Source organism: Ananas comosus, linkage group 17, assembly GCF_001540865.1.
Source record: "Ananas comosus cultivar F153 linkage group 17, ASM154086v1, whole genome shotgun sequence".
Taxonomy (NCBI): domain Eukaryota; kingdom Viridiplantae; phylum Streptophyta; class Magnoliopsida; order Poales; family Bromeliaceae; genus Ananas; species Ananas comosus.
This window is the reverse complement of record NC_033637.1, coordinates 2,763,845-2,784,887: the sequence shown is the minus strand read 5'-3', so window position 1 is coordinate 2,784,887 and position 21,043 is coordinate 2,763,845. Positions and strand designations below refer to the sequence as shown.

The following is a 21,043-nucleotide window of genomic DNA, read 5'->3' as shown; positions in this document are numbered from 1 at the left end:
CCTCTAATTTCCTCACCAACCAATACATGATGATACTGTAATTACCAAGTCCTGTTTGGTTGCCCAATGTGTATTGTCGCGACAAAAATATATTATTTTAGGGTAAGCTTTAAATACCACATTTGTAGTTTTGTATTTTCTCACTTTAGTATTATATATTTTAAAGTATATTATTTAAGTTTTCCGTGATTTTATTTTTCTCTTTTTGACAATACCTCCGGTAACTATTTATAAAATTATATACAAAAAATTTTAGATATCTCACATATGATTTATCGAATATTTACTTTAGTACTCTATGGTATACCGAATTTTTTTTTAGTATCTTTTAATTTTAATTTTTTTACTGATTTAACGAAAAAATTAATGTCGAAATTAACGGAAAGAAAAAAAAAAATTATAGAGTAGTAAAGTGCTATTATTTTAGACTACAGAGTATTAAAGTGAGAAAATACACGTCTTAAATTATACGTGAAAATTTGGGTTAATTTTTTGAAACTTTTGTTTGATTCGTTGAATTCTTAGGCCCCTTCTCTTTAGACAATTATTTTGTCAATTATTGGTGGAAATAGCGGTTACTCCAATGGTTGGGCTTGGAACAAGTCCACGTATATTTATATAATATATAAAATATATATTAGACACTATCTTGACTTTATTATTATTAATTTTTTGGTTAAGTTATTGTAGCTAATAAAATGAAAAATTTTATTAAAGTTAATAGCTTTATTTAGAGATTAATTATTAGTTATCAATTGCTCGAAGTTTAAAAATTAGCAAGTCACTCCCTTACTAGTTATTATTCAGATTATTATTTTAGAGGTCAGAGCATTCATACTTTTAAATTACAAAAATAAAAAGACTTGCACAAATTTTTTAAAAAATATTACTGAAAAAATAAAAAATGAAGGTCTATTTCAAAACCAAATACAAATGAGGGATGCCCCTTCTTTTTTTTTTTCTTTTTTTTTTTCAACCATTATGTAATCCATTGAACCGGTCGAATCATTTGACTCAGTTCGTTTCTTGGGGTATGGTGCGTTGACTTTTGGCGTTAGTGGATGGATTTTTATTCAACGCGAGGTGGATACGCCACCAGCGTGAATACTGCGTTGACCCGGCGAACGCAAAAAGTCAACATAACGCACTGCTTGGGGTGCTCCATTCCATTTGCCGTGTAAAAATGTATAAAATTTCTTAGAATTATTATGGAATATTTTAAATATACTATTTTTGAAATTTTAATTTTGCTATTAGAATCTTTCAATTTAGTTAATTTGAGTTAGCTGAGAATACTTTGATTTCAAAATTTAAGCTTATTATTTACTTTAATAAATTTATAATTATGAAAATTATATAAATTATACTAATTAAATCTGTAAATATAAATAATATATTTAAAATTTGAAGTTAAAATACTGCCGACTGATTCATCAAAAGTTGGATTGTAAAATAAAAAATTTAAAAGATTAATTAGTCATAGTTTAGATAAGTTCTATACATTTTGGCCTTCTTTTATTTTCTCAAATATGAATTTGAGCAACGCTATTTTATTTGTATATCAAAAAATCAGGTGTAATTTTATACTCAGCTGGACCAAAAATTAAATTTTCACACTTTGTTTTATTATTTTTTATATTTAATTTAAAATTTTTGAAGAGTGTCTAAACATTTGGATTAGAGAGTATAAAAGTTACATCAAATTTTTATTAAAACAAATAATTCTTCCGGAGTTATTAAACTCCATCTGAAATATTCTATCTTGGACTAACCTACTCTAGATCCCATATTCTTTCTTGTAGGGATACTTCTAAATTATTATTTTTTTTGAGAGAAAATCCGTTGGCAATTTTATTAGCAAATTAGAAATACATCAAAGACGATAAAAAAATTAGACAGTAGAAGAATTATGATCATTAAGTTACATTGGCAAGATCATAAGTTTCTATATTTTGATCTTTTCTAACATAGGAGAGTAATATTTAGATGCAATCGAATAAATTTCTACAGTTATTAATAAGAGTAACGACGGCCTAATTTGGCAGTGTTTTAGTAGAAAGAATAGTAAACACTACGTTTCAAGTATCACCGTAAATAGTAGTACTAAAAGCTGGCCATGAACTAAGTAATTTGAAGAGCCATTTGTTTTTTTTGAGAGATAGGTAGCGCGCTATTCGTTTCATTTATTTTATTTAGAAATAAACTTAGCTGAAAATGTGAATAAATTAGAATTCGAATTTGGGACCTCGGATACCAATCACCAAATCTTTTGCCACTTGCTCTAGAGATGGCCGGTTGAAGAGCTCTTTTTTTTTTGGAAGAGATATGTAGCACGCTATCCGCTTCGTTTATTTAATTTAGAAATAAACTTAACTAGAAATGTGAATCAACTAAAATTCGAACTTCAAATTTTGGGTACCAACCAGCAATTACTTTGCCACTTGCTTTAGGAACCAGCAGTGTTGAAGAGCCATTTGTTGTCTTTGCATCTAAGACATGTCACTAAACTTTAGAGCCAAAAATATGCTTTTCCAGTACAAGCACATGGCACGCATGCCTGTTCTTAGTACAGTGCAATTCCTTGTGCGGTGGGTAAGGCACCGTTAACTCCACGAGCAGCCGACACGTGTCACGTGTCCAGCAACATCTCTGAGCAATGCCCCATTTGTGCTTGTCCACTACATTATTCTTTTGCTTCGATCCAAGTTAATTATTATTATTTCCATTCAGGTACGGTGTGCAAACATATGGCATGGGTTGTCACGCTGTGAGAAAAGCGCATGCATGTATGTGACCTGTCACGTGGCAATAATTCCCCTTATTAGCTAAACAAACATGATGCGCCTAAAATTTTGAGATAATGTATCATTGGATATACTGTGTGTTCCACATCCTCCATGCATTATTGGATTCATTAATATTTGGTGCTCCAAATATGTTGGCTTAAATAGACCAATATTCTATCTTATGATAGGACACTTACGTTCGAAATAGCGTGAGATTGGATTAGATCGAGTCGTGTTCGAAGCGGTGTGAGGCTAGCTGAATCAAGTCACAATCGAGATCGTATCGCCATGTCTATACTTTTTTTTTTTTCTTTAAAGAGATAAGTAGTATGCTACCTGCTTCGTTTATTTCATTTAAAAAATAAACTTAGCTGGAAATGTGAATCAACTAGGATTCGAACTTGGGTCTCGGATATCAACCACCAGGCCTTTTGCCACTTGCTCTCGGGACGGTCGGTCATGTCTATACATTTTAAGTGAATTAGTTGCATATTTTTAATATGTTGAATTTTTAAAATTAATCAATAATTAGCGCCAATGATCTAATAAATTATATCAGAGACAAAGCTCACGGTTTTAATTTTTGCATGCTATCTGTATGCTTTAAGCAAATTAGTTGCGTATTTCTAACCGTCCGAGTTTTTGGGATTAATCGTACCAACGATCCGACACGAATAGATTGTAGCAGTTGTTAGTATAATACTGCTATTTGAAGCCAGTGAACTCTAAAAATTCAAGATATATTGCATGTTTTGATAGAAGTGGAATTGATAAGACCAGTTTAGGACCCTTAATTTGAACATTTGAATCTATGTAATTATTTGGTCCGCACCTGAAAATATATTTATTCCGGTTATTTCGTACGATTACTTCAGTATGTGAATATGAACGACTTTTGGGCCCAGCACTTTTGATAAGAGCCGCAGAAAAGGAGGAGATGCAAAGTTTGACTACATAATATTCTGATGCAGTATTTAATTGAATATATATATATATATATATATATATATATATATATATATATAGGCCATGGCTACTATAATATTATGAGTATTGGAGCCCCGTACTCATAAGTTATTTTCAATGATGGAGTTTTTGAATTGATGATCTACTCCGTTAAATATGATCTAGAGTATTTGAAACTTCTAGAAAATAAATTTCGTAAATTTTTGAAATCATAATAAAGTCCATCAAGTGGGTATAAAATGAACGGTCAAAATCGAACGACGTCCTAAAAAAGGATGGTCGGACCCTTCAATTCAAGATCGGAGTTATTGATCTTTATCTATGTAGTGAATAGAATTTTCTATCAAAAATGCAACAAATTTCGATTCTTTTACACCGTTAAACTAGCAAGTATCCCATACCGGCCGTTAAAAATTGTCAAATTTGTGACTTCTTGATCGTAAGGTAAATGTTGTCGAAAAATTATAAAATTTGATTTGTAGAAGTTTTAAATGCTGTAAATAACGTTTAACTGTGTGGATCGTCGATTCGGAAGCTCTATCATCGAAAACAACTTATGAGTATAAGGGCGATCATACTCATAATAGTATAGTAGCCGGACCCTATATATATATTATTTTTTTTATATATTTGTACCATTTCTTTTGAAAATTTGCAAACAGATCAGTTGCATGAAAGCTACATGATTGATGATAAAAAATTATAGTTACCTGGAGTGCCCACAAATTGTATCTTAGTGGCTAAGAATTGGATTGGATTCCCTAAAAATATATGAAAAAAAAGGTTTTCTTGTGTCCAGGATTATTCAAAAACTTATTTTGGGCAAAGCTCTATTCAAGCAAATTTTATGCATGGATAGATATTTAACCATAGTTCTTCTGTATGGCAAAATTAAGGATGTTAATGGGTACGGATATCCAAAATTTTATCCGAATCCGAACTCGAACAGAGCGAATTTATCCGATGCTAAATAGATATGATTTCGGATATGGATATAAAAAATAAAAATCAACGGATATAGATTTTGACTGTACCTGGCCCGGACCCGAACCCGAATCTGATCCGAACCTAAATTTATTTTATATTATATATAATATGTATATAAAAATTTGATATTATATTTGAATTTATATTTTAAAATTTTAAATTTAATATAATATATTTTAAAATATTAAAAAGAAAAATAATCGTTTCAAGTTTAGGTTGAATTTCGGGTTTTTGGTCGGTTTGGATTTAGATATGCATTTTTAAAATCCGTCGAATTTGTGTTCGGGTTTCGAGTTTGAAGTTGGGCTCGGGTTTAGATTTTTTTAAATCCGCCCCGAATACGACCCGCTGGCATCCCTAAGCAAAATAACGAACTCCCAGCCAATGAGATTAGTTCAAATAAATTCCACTTCTACCGTACTAGTTGGAACATACCCACATATTCTTAGGCTTTTTTTTAGAAAAAAAAAATCTTAATTAGGCTTCGTTTCGAATTGCGGGAAGATTGCGTTACGTGTCGTGAGAAACACCGATAGAAAAATACCGTGTTTATTTTCGTACGTAATATTGCGTTCCGCATATTGTGGTTAGTCGGTTACGGTATATTTTCTGTGGTCCCATTGGAGAACGCAGAAGCATATCACTATATGCTTTTTCTCAACTTTATTTTATCTAATAGTGTTAGATCCACTTCAATACCAAACTAAGTTTTATGCTATTAAAAATTTATTATAGTAAAAACATTTTAACATTCGATTTTTTTTTATTTTTTATTTTTTTTTGTTGCCTAGTTGGTTGAGTAGATTAAAAATTTATGTGGTGGGCCAATTTTTTTTTTTTCATTTTTTTTCAGGTTTGAATAAAGGTTCTAGAAATTTGACCTTAAACACCCATTTTTTCTTTCCACCACCGCCTCATCCTCTATTCCTCTTTGGCCATGTCTCTAAGCTGGCCGCAGTCTTAAACTCTTATCTTACTTCTGTCGCTTCCACACTAACTTCTCAGTCATGTTCGTATCATAAAATACCTCATGAGCGGCAATAATTTGCGAAATTTATTTTACGCCCGTCGTTTCTACACCAACTCCTCAGTCGCATATTTGGTAGACTCTATGCTCTTTTCAACGCTTTTTTTTTTTTTAAGTTCCTTTTTCTTTATTCCGTTGCCTTTTGAGGCCCTAGCTGTCTTACCCTATGTAACTAAATTTATTTACCTAATGAATGAAACAGATAGCGTGCTACCTTTCTTTCTCTCTCAAAAAAAAAAAAAAATCAGTCGCATTCGCGTCATAAACACCTCAAGAGCGAGAATAACATAGTATAATTGACCCGCTCGTTGTTTTGTCCGCTTGGTGCTTCGTCAGAAAAAAAATAGAGGCAAAGGTGGCAAAAGAGGAGGGCAACGATTGCTGGTTGAGGAGGGCAACGATTGTTGGTTGAGAATACTTCTAAAGCATGTCGCCTCGGCCACGGCCACAACCACAATAACGAGTGGTCAAGCTTTGTCATCGCCCTTTCACTTATGCATGAGCTAGGAGAGGAGCATGGCGACCATGTGAAAGTGGTGGAGTGATAAAAAAACAAAAGGAAAAAGAAAGCAAGCAAAGAGAGAGAAAATAAGAATATTTTGATCATTTAAAAAAATTTCGAACTGAATATGTAAAAATAAAAAATGGTCTATTCTTGTAATATTTTAAAGTTAGCAAATTTTTTAGGCCTTTTTGCATAAAAAATCCACTTATTTTGGGCTTTTGCAAAATCGGGTCACCTTTTTCGTTTTTGTATATTCGGTCCGCTTTTTCAGCAAACTGACCAAAATACCTTTATTATTTTTTCTCTTTCCTCTTTCTCTCTCCTCTTCGTTACTGTCGTTTTTTTTTTTTATTTTTTTCTCGTCCTGAAAAAAAAAGGCGGACCGTCGCTTCTTCCTTTAACCATCTCCCGAGCGGCCTTTCCCTCACTACCATCCTTTTTCAACCGGCTCCTCTCACCCTCATTCCACGCTCGCGACCCCTCCTCCTGCTCCTCCGCCGCCCCGGACCCAGCCTATCCATCGCCGCGCGCAGCGACGGCACGCGGGAACGGGTCCGGGCTGGATGCGGAGAAGAACGGCAACGGCGAAGAGAAGAGGGGAGGAGACCAAGCGAAGGGCGCAGGAGGGGCGAGGGTGGAAGGTAACGCGGCCTGCGGCACCAGCGCCGCGCGTGCTTTTTCTCCGTCGGCGCTGACCTCCTCTGCCGTCGCGCAGAAGCGCCCGACAGCGGCTTATGCTTCTCCCTGACGACGTTCGCAGACGCGCGTCGCCGCGCACCCAGCCGATCCCTCGCCGCAGCGCAGAGGCCGCGGCGAAAAGGGGTGACTGTTTTTATTATAAACTGCACATCTTTACAGATATATATTACTACATTTCCTCTTGTTTGCACTGTTTTCCTCTTGTTTGCACTGTTTTGGCCTCTTGTGGTAAAGAGTTGAGAAACAGTGCACAGAGGAGAAACAGTGCAACAAGAGAGAATAGTTAGTATAAATATCTCTTAAATGGGTGCCAGTTTAAGATAAATTGGGTGCAGTTTTTTGTATTGTTGCACCATTTTTTCTCTTGTTACCTGTTTTTTATTTATAACTAACATCTGTTAAAGATATTTATAGTTGCTTTACTTTTGTTGCACTGTTTCTCCTCTTGTTGCACTGTTTCTCTTCTTTAAAGAGGAGAAACAGTGCAACAAGAGGAGAAACAGTGCAACAAGAGGATAAGCAGTATAAATATCTCTTAAATGGGTGCAGTTTAAGATAAATGGGTACAGTTTTTTTTCTTGTTGCACCATTTTTTCTCTTGTTACACTGTTTTTTATTTTAAACTGCACTCATTTAAGAGATATATATACCGCTTCTCCTCTTGTTGCACTGTTTTTCCTCTTGTTGCACTGTTTCTCTCCTCTTTAAAGAGGAGAAACAGTGCAACAAGAGAAAAAACAGTGCAACAAGAGGAGAAGCGGTATATATATCTCTTAAATGAGTGCAGTTTAAGATAAATAGGTGCAGTTTTTTTTCTTGTTGCACCATTTCTCCTCTTATTGCGCTATTTTTTATTTTAAACTACACATCTTTAACAGATATTTATACTGCTTCTCCTCTTGTTGCACTGTTTCTTCTCTTTAAAGAGGAGAAACAGTGCAACAAGAGGAGAAACAGTACAACAAGAGGAGAAATGATGCAACAAGAGGAAAAACGGTGCAACAAGAGGAGAAACAGTGCAACTTTCATTTAAAGAGTGTAATTTTTATCTTAGTGGGTGCAGTTTATATCTGAAAGAGTGCAATAAGAAGAGAAACAGTGTAAATATCTTTCAAAGAGTGTAATTTTCATTTTAAAAGTGCAATTTTTATTTTAAAGCTGCAGTTTACGCCTTAAGTAGTGCAACTTGTAATTTTTTTGTAGTGAACGATACAATTTCATCTTCATCCTTTTTTTTATATAATTTTTTATCTTTATTTTTTTGTTTTTTTTTTGTCACCCTCTCTGTCAATAGCCACGGTGTCGGTGACGACGCCGCTAAAGACCCCCCACTCCGAGGCTGCAGCGCCGCAGTGATCTCCACGGTGTCGGCGTCGGTGTCGGCGAAGATGCATCGTCGTCGGAGGCAGCAGAGAAGGAAGGAGAAGGAGAGACGGAAAGGGCAGGGAAGAGCGAGAGAGGCACCGTCGTCGGAAACTGTGGAGGAGAGTCAAAGAAGAAAAGAAAAGAAAAATGCAAAAAAAAAAAAAGTCACAGCCCGGCCTTAGGGGCATCGGAGGCGAGGAAGGTGGGGGCGCCGGCGGCGACACCGCTCTGTCTTCGCCGCTCTCTGGGAAGAGAGAAAAAAAAAAACGAGAGAAAAAAGAGAAAAGAAAAAGGTATAAGGGCACCTCCGCTCCGTCTTCGCCGCTCTCTGGGAAGAAAAAGAAAAAAGAACGAGAGAAAAAAAGAGGAGAGAGAAAGAGGAAAGAGAAAAAGGTATAAGGGTATTTTGGTCAGTTTGTTGAAAAAGCGGACCGAATCTACAAAAGCCAAAAAGATGGCCCGATTTTGCAAAAGCCCAAAATAAGTGAATTTTTTATGCAAATTGGCCAATTTTTTATGCAATTTTTTTTTTATTAGGTTAAGTATAGGAGTAAATTATCAAATTCCACTTTTACCCTTCATAGCAACATCCGAGTCCCTTTCCTCATTGGTTTCCCCGATTCCTTTTCCGAATCTTTTCCTGTCTTCATAAACGGGTCCAAGGCCCGCTACAGAATCCGGTGCACCACAACAACAAGACACTTCGAAAAGAAATTCAAAGAACCTATTCTATGGACTCCTCTTTCCTAGACCCACCCAATCGAAATGAAAAAAACTCCAGAGAGTTCCGTGTCGCTCTCTGACTCGTCCGGTTTACGAAATAGGGCGTAGAACGGGTGTAGCAAATAGTTTCCCGAAAAGGTCGGTCGGAGGTGGTGGGCTCCGCAAACCCACGAAACGAAGCGTCGCTCACGGCGGGATACCAAATCTACGGGGCTTCCCCTCCTTTAAAACCCCGCCGTGTCCCCTCCCCCTTTAAAAAGCGAATCCCTCGCCGACGACGACTCGGCGTGGACGACGAAGGCGACGCGCTAGGGTTTCCTCCCCTTCCCCACCCTCCCTCTTCGAGAGAGATCGAGAAAGATCGAGAGAGATCGGGGAATATTAGGGGGATTTAGGTCTTCAATGCTCCGTTATCTCCCTTGATCCGATCGCGAAGGTGCGTATCTTCTCTTTTTAATTCTAATTTTGTGTAATGTGGAGCCTCTTGACGCTTTTTTTTTTTTGTGGATTATTTTGTGATCGCGATCGCGAGATCTGTGGGTGATCTCAGCTGGATTTGATTGGATATGTCGATGTGTTTTTGTTTTCATCGAAGTTGTACGCGGTTAGGTATTGTTTGGGATTTTTCCGGTTCTTTAAGGTTTCTGTTGCTTGATTCGTTTGGATTCTGGGAGAATTTGGATTTCTCTGGACGGAGAATGCGTTCTGATGTGTTTATTTTGATTCTCTTATGATCTGTTGATCTAGTTTTGCTAGCATGGATTAGGCATTTATCGGATGTGTTCCTTTTTCCATTGAATTACTTAGAAATTGTTATTCCGTCGGTGACCATTGAGTTCGTTTAACGTGTGAAATTTTCTCACTTAATAAGAGAAGAATTTAGCGGTTGTTTCCTCTTTTCAGCATAGCTGATCATTGGTAACTCCATGTACATGTTTTATCTCCCAATATTTCTGATGTTGTAAATAAGAACAAATCAGCAATCAATTTTCAACCCAGGGCAAATTGACGCCTCTGTTGACTTCTATATAGTGTAGTTTGCTATTTAATTCCTCTGATTGTTGGCCATTATTTGGTATTCCATGGTACACAGTAGAATGCCCTTTTTTTATAAAAAAAGTCATATAGCTTCTTGCTGTATCTGTTGATTTTAGTGTTTTTGGAATTAGATCATTATCGTTATTTCATCATCATCTGCATTTTTTTTTGGTTAATGTTAATATGCTCCTACATCTGTTCGTTTCTGGTCCCAGGTTTCTCAAATGACTTGGCAGTGTTGAGTTCTCCAAATAGCAGCATACACCGTTGATGATTAACTTCCGCTAGTTGCTATGGATTTGGGTTCTATACTCGTCAAGCTTGTAAACGGGCTTGATTCTTCTGGCCTTAAAATTTTTGGATGTCTTCTAACTGCGGGATCGTTTGGGTTGTTTGCGCTTCTTTATACTTTTCTTAAATTGCAAAAGCAGGCGTCCCTTAACTGGGTTAAGGTTGCTGCTAGAGAAAAGAAGAAAGTATGGAAGAAGTTAAAGTGCCCCACTTCGCATCACACATGGAAAGAGGATTATTTTCGTAGCGGTCAGGCTTCCACATGTTGTGTTTGCCTATCATCACTAGTCTCTCCACAAACGCCTGGTGTAAATGGTGCGGACAGTGTACCTCTTCATTATTGCGCTGTATGTGGTGTTGCAGCTCATTTTCGTTGTTCTCCGAATGCAACGAAGGACTGCAAATGTGTAGCACAAACTGGTTCTCCGCACTTGGTTCATCATTGGTCGGAAAGATGGGTTGACCTGGATGGGAACCTTGAGACGTCTTCCTTTTGCTATTACTGTGATGAACCATGTGGTATACCTTTTCTCAGTGCTTCTCCTATATGGCGTTGCCTATGGTGCCAGCGTCTGATTCATGTCGATTGTCATGCCAAACTATTGAAGGAGGCAGGTAATATTTGTGATCTGGGTCCTCTACGCAGGCTTATTCTTTCACCGCTCTCTGTGAAAGAAGTTGATGACGGACTGGCAAATGGCGGAATGCTGACCTCTATAAAGGAAGGGTTAATTGCTTCATCAGTTAGAGGCCGGATAAGAAGGCGACAAAACCGGAATAAAAGTCATTCTTCTTTTTACGGAATTGCCAGCAGTAAATCGCCGCCGACTTCTGGCAACGGCTCAACTCTTGATTCTATGCTTAGAGGATTTGTTGCACTGCAGAATTTGAACCAGAAGAACATTGTACCCTCTCCAAAGAATGATAGTGGGTTGGCAAATCTGAAGTTGACTGAAAGTGCTCTTAAACAGAAAAATGGTTGTGCCACTGGGACTGGGGACAAAAAGAAATATAAACTGGTAGATTTACAGCAAGATGCAAGACCACTTCTTGTTTTTATTAATGCCAAAAGTGGAGCTCAATATGGCCCTTCTCTTCGAAGGAGATTGAACATGCTGCTGAATCCAGTACAGGTCAGTGCTCTTCAGCTTGCAGGCTTTTAGTTTATATTTTGTTGTCTAACATGGTCTGCTGTCTTAACATACGTTGCATTGGAAAACTATGTTTCTTTCATGTCATTCTGTTTCGTCTGTTGAAAATTCACCTTGTAATTGACGGATTTACAAAATTACTACAATTATGCAATAAACATCTACTTTATGGAGTATCTCAGATGATTATATAAGATACTCTACTAAATAATTAATCCGAAGTCCTCAAGAATGTATTTTCTCAACATAAATGAGGCATTTTCTAGAATTTAGGACATTTGTTACTAGGTCATAACAAATACGCCTTGGGAGTGGTGAATCATCTCATTTTTGTTATTAAAATCCTCCCTGGCAGCACATTTCCTGGATGTTACTACGCAACAGAACCAAGATGCAATTGTCATAATGACCTTACCTTAATAGGCTATTCAATATAAGTGTTTCCTGTATTACAGATAAATGGTAGAATATCAACCTACCATATTTATAATACATGCTTTATTTCTATTGATTCACCAACTTTAATTTTTTTTTTCCAGGTTTTCGAACTCAGTGCTTCTGAGGGTCCTGAAGTCGGACTTGAGCTATTTCGTAATGTGCAATACTTCAGAGTTCTTGTCTGTGGTGGAGATGGTACTGTTTCGTGGGTTCTTGATGCCATTGAAAAGCAAAACTTTGAATCTCCTCCACCAGTCGCCATACTTCCTCTTGGAACAGGGAATGACTTGTCGCATGTTTTACAATGGGGTGGAGGATTGTCTTCTGTTGAAGGAAAAGGTGGTTTGCATGCTTTGCTAGATGATATTGATAGCGCAGCAGTTACAATGCTTGATCGCTGGAGTGTTGCAATCAAGGAAAGTGGCGCAGAGAAAGGTCAAACTACAACCCAAGTGAAATTTATGACCAATTATCTAGGTGAGCTGGATTGTTTACTGTCCGCTTCTTCTATCTTGTACTGGACTTGTGAAAATTGAAAATTCTACTGAACTTAAATCTGTTTATTCTCTTCAATCTCTTCTTTTTAGGTGTTGGTTGTGATGCAAAGGTTGCTTACGACTTCCATATGACTCGAGAAGAAAGACCTGATAAGTTCTTCAGCCAGGTAAAGATTTTTTTTATATCTTTTCTTGTGCGCATTTCTATATCTGGTTTATGATAGGTAACCTTATATATTAAAAATCATCCAAGGAATTATGTTTCTATGTAGCTATTGAATTAATATTGCACTTACTTTTTCTGTCAACTGCTTTTACTAGTTGTGCAAGTTTTGGAATGATTTTCCAGCTTTTATTTATTATTTTATTGAAGAACTTGTGAGATTCTTCATTAAATTTGTATATTTAAATATGTCCCTCTCGCTTGAAAGGGCAAAGCACGTTTTGTTAACGATTTGTACATTCTCTTTTTCCATATACACCATCCTCTGCACAGGTTTGTGAGTTGAAGACATACTTTCTTTTTATTGGCAAATTAACCTCGCATAACTGAAGAGTCGGTGACAGAGGTTCCTAGGGCAGTTTGAAACAGCCTAACCGTAGAGGGTTGAGGGAAAACTTTCAAACTCTAATTGCCTCTGACAACTTTTCTAAACTAGAAGGAATAGCAAAAGCTGTATCATGCTGATCCTAGATTATAGGAGTTATCCTCATTTGAGTTCTATTTATTTCTTGGTGCATGTTGTTTGTTAAACTGTATTCATAAGGGCGCTTCTTTGATTGACTGGTTGTTTCAATATGCAGTTTGTCAACAAACTGTTATATGCTAAAGAGGGTGTCAAGGATATTGTAGACAGAACTTGCGCCGACTTACCATGGCAAGTAAGCCTTGAAGTTGATGGTAAAAGCATTGAAATCCCAGAGGTAAATCCATACTCTTTTCTGTTTGTTCCTGATTCAATTTGCCAGAGCTTTTTTGGTGTAAGGGTTTCTCTATTAATCTGATAAATTCACTCCAGAATGCTGAAGGCGTGCTTGTCCTAAATATTGGGAGCTACATGGGAGGTGTTGATCTTTGGCAAAATGACTATGATCACGATGACGACTTTGATCTGCAATCAATGCATGATAAAACACTTGAAGTGGTTTGCATATCTGGAACATGGCATCTTGGAAAACTTCAGGTACATTTTTTCCTTTCTTTTATTTTCCTTTTTCAGGATAGTATTTATTGTTCTCACTTGCAGTTGTTAAATTTCACCTAGTTTAAGAAGGTGCATAAAACAAAGAGGATTATGGATATGATCCATAAATTCAGGAGGCCTCAGAGTTGTTGGTGTTGATGTCTTTAATCTGTGGTCAACAGGTAGGACTTTCACAGGCTCAAAGGCTGGCTCAAGGAAAAGTTGTAAGACTACACATACACAGTCCCTTCCCAGTTCAGATCGATGGTGAACCATGGATCCAGCAACCTGGCTGCCTAGAAATAACTCATCATGGACAGGTACTTGCTCCCTTTCTCAAAATCTATATCATGCTGTTCACACACCTTTTCTTTGCAGACATGCACAATGACGCTGAGTCTTTGTTCTAAGATAATTTTTTTTTTTAAAAAAAATCTCCTTTCTGATGTTGGATGAATAGGCTTTGGTAATTGCAGTTTCACTTCTAATATCTTTTACAACTGATACACTACCATTTTTTTTTTTCTACCTCGGCATGGAAGCAGATGTTTATGCTGAGGAGGGCATCTGATGAGCCCACTGGGCATGCGGCTGCAATCATGAGTGATGTCCTTGTGAATGCAGAATGCAATGGTCTCATAAATGCTTCTCAAAAGAGATTACTTCTCCAGCAAATAGCACTTCGTCTCTCGGCCTGACTACCCACATTGTAACCCAGCATACATACTCTCATCCTTCACACCGTATACTTGGTCATGATAAAGGAGTCAAGAGAAGATACTTATATTTTTGCTAAAAAGGATTTGTACATCTATACACCAACGGAGGGGAAAGTGGTGAGTCCCTCCTCCCTTTTAACAGTGAACCCTTCCTCTTGGGTTCTTACACGGTATGGATTTGGAAATTTTCCTCTTAAGCTCTGAGAGGCTTAGTTCACACTAGATGGCGGCACACAGAGTATATTACTAAATAGGGTGAAGAGAAACAGCCCTGCGAGAAAGCAGGATTTTGTAACATGTAGAGATTAGAGCTTTCAAGAAAATAATAGTGGCTATGAAAGGATTCTATTTGGGGTGAAATGATCAGTGATTCCATTCTTTTGTCATTTATGTCGTTACTGTTTATTCTCTGTTGTTACCTGCATGCTTGAAACAAATTCGTGCGTCAGCAAGCATCTGATCTTTTAGCCATCCCAGAAACAAAAACGCATCGGATGAGTAAGAATGCTGAGCAAACGGTTGGATAAATGCTGAATGCTGAATGCTGAATGCTTACTGAGAAGAATTCAGCAAGCATTCAGTAATAACGCAATCATTAGCTTGCGGTATCGTTTGGTTGGAGGATCCTATATTCTGGGGTAGATACTTTTGATTCTTGAATGCTGGAGTTAGTGTGTTTGGTTAGGGAGCAGCTGCGATTATTATGCGCTCTCTATGGGATTTGTATAAAATCCCAATCTATTCCATGAAACTGCTTTCCCCTAATGAATCACTATCCAGAGAAAAGGGGTTCCTTCTCTATTCCGTAATCAATTACCATCCAAATTATACTGTATTTCATGAGTCCATCTACTCCCATAAAAATAGAAGGAAAAGGAAAACATCGTGCATTGCACACGACAATTGTACAGACCTTTTGGTCTACAATAAACTTTAAACCCTTAATTGCATGAATATACTGTTTTGGTACGAGTTCAGGATGCAAATTTCATGGATGTGGTACATATGCAAACCTTGATGTCAGATGGAAATAAGGATAATTTTTTTGGTGATCAATTTTTTTACAAAATTTTTCATGACCTGCAGCGATCTTCGATTCCTCCTTTCACTCTTTCCCTCTTCCCTGAATTGAGTCATCCATTCAACCCCTCCAACTAGTAGTTGTTTCAGTTCTACAGCAGTTTACTCAAGAATCAAATTCATACGTACGACACCACAAAATTATTTAATTACACAAGCTGCAGGCAGTACGCCAATAAAGTCTTACTCCTTTCTGAAAAATTTTGTGCAGAAACAATTATACATCATTTGCAAAATTATTCTAGATCCCCTTCACTTCCAAACAAGCATCTTCTCACATCTCTCATCAACAAACACAAGCACAGACAGTTCTATTATGCTACTGACTTACTCCTGCCGCGATAACCACCCTTCCCTACTGGCTCGACCTGTTTCACCGGAGAGAAGGTCTCGCGAGGAAGCGCCTGCATTGGCCCTTGCTTTTGTCGGCCGTCGCCTTTTCCATTACTAGAGTCTTCAAGCTTCTCTCCTTGAGGAGTCATGAAGATGTGGTAGTCGTTCATCTCGAACACCGCCTTCTGGTTCTCAGAAGACGCTGCCACGAACGCTCGATCATTGAAGCTGAGCTCGCTTTCGTTCATCAGTGCGCCTCCTGTCGAGAGAGACCGGTAGTGCTTCGTCGTGTTCCTTCTCTTGATCGCTTTGTAGACTAAAGGAATCAACCCCTCCATGGTTTTGTGGAGAGGAGGGGAGTAGAGGGGGAGGTTTTGGATTTGCTACGACAAAACATTTCGCGCGATGATTTTATTAGCATGATATAAGAAAAAAACATGAGGGTTGACTTGAATTGGTCAATTGTGAGATAAACAAAGCTTAGTAGGTTGTGATTTGGTTGGATCTTTTATAAAATTAATTGAGAATTGAGGTGGTGAGCCTTGGAAGTGAGAGCAGGTTTTTTGAGGGGTAGGCAATTTGGTTAAGATATGTCATGACTTTTCATTGTACCTATCAGTATCAACAACAGCTGGATACATATATATTATATGAGTTTAGAGGATTTATTTATTGCTTTAAAAAATTGATTTGAATTTGTCACTTTTAGTATTATATGTTAGCACAACTATACATAAATAGTATCTTATTAAGAAGAGAAAATTATGTATGTTCCTATGGAAGAGTTTGCTTCTGTACTTATTCCTCCTCTCATTTTATTTTATTGGCACATCTGTTGACTTTGTAACCTTTGCATGCTATTTATGATAATGCTAGAAAGGAAAAATAATTTGGATCATTTTTGTGCATATTGAGAAATTTCAGCAAAATAGTCAGTATCATGACCAAATGTTGGAAGGATGTGTAATTTGTGTTTCCTAAAGAATTTATGGATAATTCAAAGTGCTCTGTTCAAAACAACTCCATTTTCTCTCTATTCCATCATTTATTAAGTTTTACGGACTACTTTGATATTTTCAAACGCACCGTGCATGGATAATTTCAAGTGACAAAACAGTATTGGGACAGATTATGACATTTAGCAAGTAAAAATCTAAAACTTTTTCTATTCAAGAAAATGAAATGTAATGAAGGTTCCATTAAGTTAGACAACCAATATGAAACTTTCCAAGTTCTGTTCCTTTATTGTGATTGGATAGTTTTGTACAAATCTAATAAGTATTATTTGTTTGGTTGTTTCTTTAGTTTTGCTTTCGACTACAGCCATCTTTATTAAGTATTTTAACAATATTATATTTATATATATATATATATATAAATTGCCGCCGGAACTAAAATGAGATGCTGAGGCCCAAAGCAAAGCTTTTAATATAATAAAATTTTAAATAGTACTATTCAAACTAGTATTTCCATTAACACCATTACACCCTATAAAGAGCCAATTTAGTTGTTTTTTCGGATTTTCATAAACTCCGTTTTACTTGTTGGAATAAAAACATGAAGAAAATTCTCCCAGTCTCAAACAACGTTTGTCTAGAAACTCAACAAGGCAAGCAGGTAGAGTATTTTTCTTTCCTTTCCTTTCTCCCTACTCAACTTAATCCATTCCACCCCACAATTTGGAATAACCAAACATTTATGTCAGTATCATCCTTTTTTTTTTTTTTTTGCAGTTGTACTATTTAAATGATGAATTGTGGTGATTATTTTCAGATACACACACATACATTTATATGCCTATTTAAACATATAAAATTGAATAGCAATCCTCCTAGGCACCTGAAATGACCCTATCTAACCTTACTGTCCATCACGTGCACCATTTGAATCTTAAAGCAGTATGAACGGTAATTTAAATCAGCTCACCTTGTAATAGGACATTATTGTGTTGATTTCTGAATGAAAATTTGGGTCTTATGATTCTTTGGCTCGAAGAGAAACAAATGCTTTATCACGTTGAACACCGATCCCAATTGAATTTTTTTAATACCTCAACAAATATGAGATATCAATTTTTTTTTTCTTTCAATGCTACGGGCGGACCCACCTCAAAACATTATGAATCTTGGAAAATGACTCTACTGGCCTAGCTTTTGCTTCTGCCTGCAGCTGTAATCTTTTACTGTAACGGAGTAAAAGCAGTAGCTTTTGGAGACGGAATTTCATTATTTTTTTCGTTCCGAGTTAGCTTTTGAGTGGGATTCGAATAAAAAGATTATTAACGCGTATAATTCTTCTATACGAATAGCACTTCTACACAAGCTTTAGCAGATCAAACGAGCATACTCGCTCTCAACCTTTGTACATCAAATTGGAGCTTTTGCTGTTGGATCTCAAAAGCTCATACTAGCTTCGTACTATAATGAGAAGCTTTTTGACTATGAGTTTGCCCAATATCAAGCTTTCGCTTCTCGAACAGAAGCTGTAACGCAAATGATCAGCGAGCGCAAACAGAGAATCACAAAATCTCAAAATCCTGCAAGATAATTGCTGGTGTAATCTTCTTCTTTTTTTTTTTTGAGAAAGGTAGCATGCTACCGCTCCATTCATTACGAAAATGAATTCAGCCACAAAGTGAGGCAACCAGGGCCTCAGATCGAAGGAAAAACAATAAAAATAAAAAACGAAATTGATCCCTCTCAAATCTTGCATTCAATAACATTAGTTTGATTTTAAGATGGACCACTCAATTGAATTGTATCTCCCAAGAGTCACTCTTGTAGCTTTTGACAATGAGCATGACACTACGTTTTTACCACACAGATTAGGAAATGCTTGTAACAGGAACAGGTCTAGTGCACCTACTGTAAAACCAAGCCAGGAATTTCGCTCAAAGTATGATTCGCGTGCGACCGATTGACGATCTGCCGAATTATACTCACTGATCTATTTTTGCAAATTTCACATCAAGACTGAGTGAGAGTTGATAGCTATTGTGCATTCTTATTATCCTATAGTACGCATCCCACCTTTTGAAACCATTCAGAGTTCTTGATGCCCTGTTTTGGCCTTGGCCTGAAAGGTGAGATAGTACCAGGCTGCAAATGCGAAGGCGAGGACGATTAGGGGAAGGAGGAAGTCCAAGAAGCTTGATGATGACGGAGAAGCAGCAGCAGCAGCAGCAGCTTTCTGAGTGCTATTTTGCGCCGCCGGAGCCTTATCCGCCTTCACGTAGCCCTCAATGGAGCCGATGAGGTAGCTCTCCATCATGCTCGTCGCCGACGAGCTGTGGCCCACGTCCTCGAATGACTCCGTGGCATCCCCGGAAGCTTCACATAGAATTGGAACGAACTAAATTTACACTTTACATAATGTGAAACAACCGTTACACTCTAAAAGTTTAAATTAATAAAAAATAATATTTAAATATTTTTATATTTGACACTCCTTTTCATGTCTGAACTTGAAACTTTTCGTACGCCCATGACGTAGATTTGAATTAAATAAGAAAAAATTGATAATATTAGGAGCATGACGTAATTCGAACTCAGAATCTTCTGTTTCAATACTATGTGAAACAATCGTTATATTTTAAAAGCTTAAATTGATAGAGTACGGTGTTTAAACATTTTTTATATTTATCGCATGATTTATTTTGATTATATTAGTTTATTTTGATTGTTATTTGAAGGGAGGTGGGGAGAAGGATGAAAAACCTGAAGCATGGAGGAGAGCATCCTCCCCTCCTGGATGATCCTCTAAGAAATTGGTCACATCATAAACCTGAAATGATATGTTAACCCAAAAATAAAAACAGCAAGAGGAGCAAGAATCATTGATCTCACAGGTAAAGACAAAGGGGGAATAAATTCAGACCTTGCCATGGATGATCAACCAGCAATCTTTTTTTGAGGTGTGGAGGGAGACCTCTGAAGGAGAGTATATCTTAGACATGGACAGAGGTAGAGAGAGAGAGAGAGATTGAGCAAAATAGTAGAGTTGAGATCTGGTGAGAGGAGGAGGAGGAGGAGGAGAAAGAGGAGAAGCTTGTGTTTGGTTAGTGGTTGGTGGGAGCACAAAATGGTAAGATTTTTTAAATTTTTTTTTTAATTTTTATGGGGTTGTTAACTTGTTATGTTATGTGGACTTTGCCGTGCAAATCAAACAATTTCTTTTTTTTTTTTGTTAAATTTTTTTGGGACCCAATCTCGCGGCCAAGGGAAGAAAGTATCTGCGAACTAAGCACCGGAGGAATCAGATGACATGTGATTCCTGACAATTGGCTGCTGACCATAAATAAATTGAGAAATATTAAATCTGCGAGTAAGATGTAAAATAAAATTATAATAATCCTGCAATCCCCCTCTTCCAATCTCGTCTTAAGTTAATAATTATTTTAAAAAATTTCAAGTTTAAAAAATAATAAGATTATTAGTGGAAGTTTAACGGAAGCGGACGCGGACAGGTTATTGTACCTGCGGATTACTTGGGCATTGATAAAATTTACCCGCAAATTTTTGGATAGTCAATATCTTTACCCATACCCACTCGCGGGTGGGCAGCTGGGTATGCGGTTTACCCATAAATTTTTTTTTTCTTATATTTTTTAAATGCAAAACATATGTATATAAATTTTAAAAGCGTAATATAACTCATTGTTTAAAGGCCAATTTGCATAAAAAATTCACTTATTTTGGGCTTTTGCAAAACCGGGCCACCTTTTTCGTTTTTGCAAATTCGGTCCACTTTTTTAGCAAACTGATCAAAATACCCTTATTACTTTTTCTCTTTCCTCTTTCTCTCTCCTCTTCGTTCTCTCGTTCTTTTTTTTTTTTTGCCGAAAAAAAAAGCGACGGCCGGAGCACCGCCAGGCGGGCTCTTCTTCTTCTTCTTCTTCCTACAGGAGCAATTTTTTTTTTCTCTTTTTCTTTTTCTTCTTCTTCTTCCTCCTGCTGGAACATTTTTTTTTTCCCTCTTCTTCTTCTTCTTCTTTTTCTTCCTGTAAGAGCACGGGGCGCGCACGGCGACTTCCGGCCTCACCACGGAGCCCGACCGCTCGACCCCGACGCCCCGCTCAAGCCGGGGAAGCTCTACTTCCTCGTCGACCTCCCCCGCGCCGACCTCGAGCCCGACCACCGCCGCGAGGGCGCAACCGGCGCCGGCGCCGGCGCCGCGCGTTCCCGAGCCGAGCTCTGCCGCGCCCTCCTCGTGCTGCGCCCGGCGGAGCTCCACCCGCGGCTCCGCTCCGCGGGCC

General features: G+C 37.4%; 3 protein-coding genes across 4 annotated transcripts; 1 reads left to right on the top strand and 2 right to left on the bottom strand.

The window, feature by feature from the left end:
* On the top strand, nt 9,296-14,762 carry LOC109723290 (diacylglycerol kinase 2). Of its 2 annotated transcripts, none has more exons than XM_020251615.1 (8): nt 9,296-9,494; nt 10,312-11,520; nt 12,078-12,453; nt 12,564-12,640; nt 13,278-13,397; nt 13,493-13,657; nt 13,840-13,977; nt 14,203-14,762. In XM_020251615.1, exons 2-8 carry the CDS (start codon nt 10,390-10,392, stop codon nt 14,353-14,355), a joined length of 2,160 nt encoding a protein of 719 aa, XP_020107204.1. In that variant the 5' UTR covers nt 9,296-9,494; nt 10,312-10,389; the 3' UTR covers nt 14,356-14,762. The 2 variants fall into 2 exon arrangements, with proteins under 2 accessions (XP_020107204.1, XP_020107205.1); XM_020251616.1 differs by lacking the exon at nt 9,296-9,494 and adding an exon at nt 9,574-9,667.
* LOC109723484 lies at nt 15,485-16,343 on the bottom strand. The gene has a single exon (XM_020251868.1). The coding sequence runs from the start codon at nt 16,125-16,127 to the stop codon at nt 15,771-15,773; it is 357 nt and encodes a 118-aa protein (XP_020107457.1). The 5' UTR covers nt 16,128-16,343; the 3' UTR covers nt 15,485-15,770.
* Nucleotides 18,461-19,840, bottom strand: LOC109722803 (cytochrome b5-like). Its single transcript, XM_020250949.1, has 3 exons — nt 19,666-19,840; nt 19,506-19,572; nt 18,461-19,118 (listed from the first exon to the last, which is right to left on the bottom strand). The coding sequence occupies exons 1-3, from the start codon at nt 19,741-19,743 to the stop codon at nt 18,832-18,834; spliced, it is 432 nt and encodes a 143-aa protein (XP_020106538.1). The 5' UTR covers nt 19,744-19,840; the 3' UTR covers nt 18,461-18,831.

Excerpts from the sequence above, each read along its gene's own strand:
- LOC109722803 (XM_020250949.1), bottom strand. The coding sequence starts at position 19,743 with ATGTCTAAGATATACTCTCCTTCAGAGGTCTCCCTCCACACCTCAAAA. Across the intron at positions 19,573-19,665 it reads GGTTGATCATCCATGGCAAG|GTTTATGATGTGACCAATTT; the intron begins GTCTGAATTTAT and ends ATATCATTTCAG. Across the intron at positions 19,119-19,505 it reads TGCTCTCCTCCATGCTTCAG|CTTCCGGGGATGCCACGGAG; the intron begins GTTTTTCATCCT and ends TTCTATGTGAAG.
- LOC109723290 (XM_020251615.1), top strand. The coding sequence starts at position 10,390 with ATGGATTTGGGTTCTATACTCGTCAAGCTTGTAAACGGGCTTGATTCT. Across the intron at positions 11,521-12,077 it reads TGCTGCTGAATCCAGTACAG|GTTTTCGAACTCAGTGCTTC; the intron begins GTCAGTGCTCTT and ends TTTTTTTTCCAG. Across the intron at positions 13,658-13,839 it reads GGCATCTTGGAAAACTTCAG|GTAGGACTTTCACAGGCTCA; the intron begins GTACATTTTTTC and ends TGTGGTCAACAG.
- LOC109723484 (XM_020251868.1), bottom strand. The coding sequence starts at position 16,127 with ATGGAGGGGTTGATTCCTTTAGTCTACAAAGCGATCAAGAGAAGGAAC.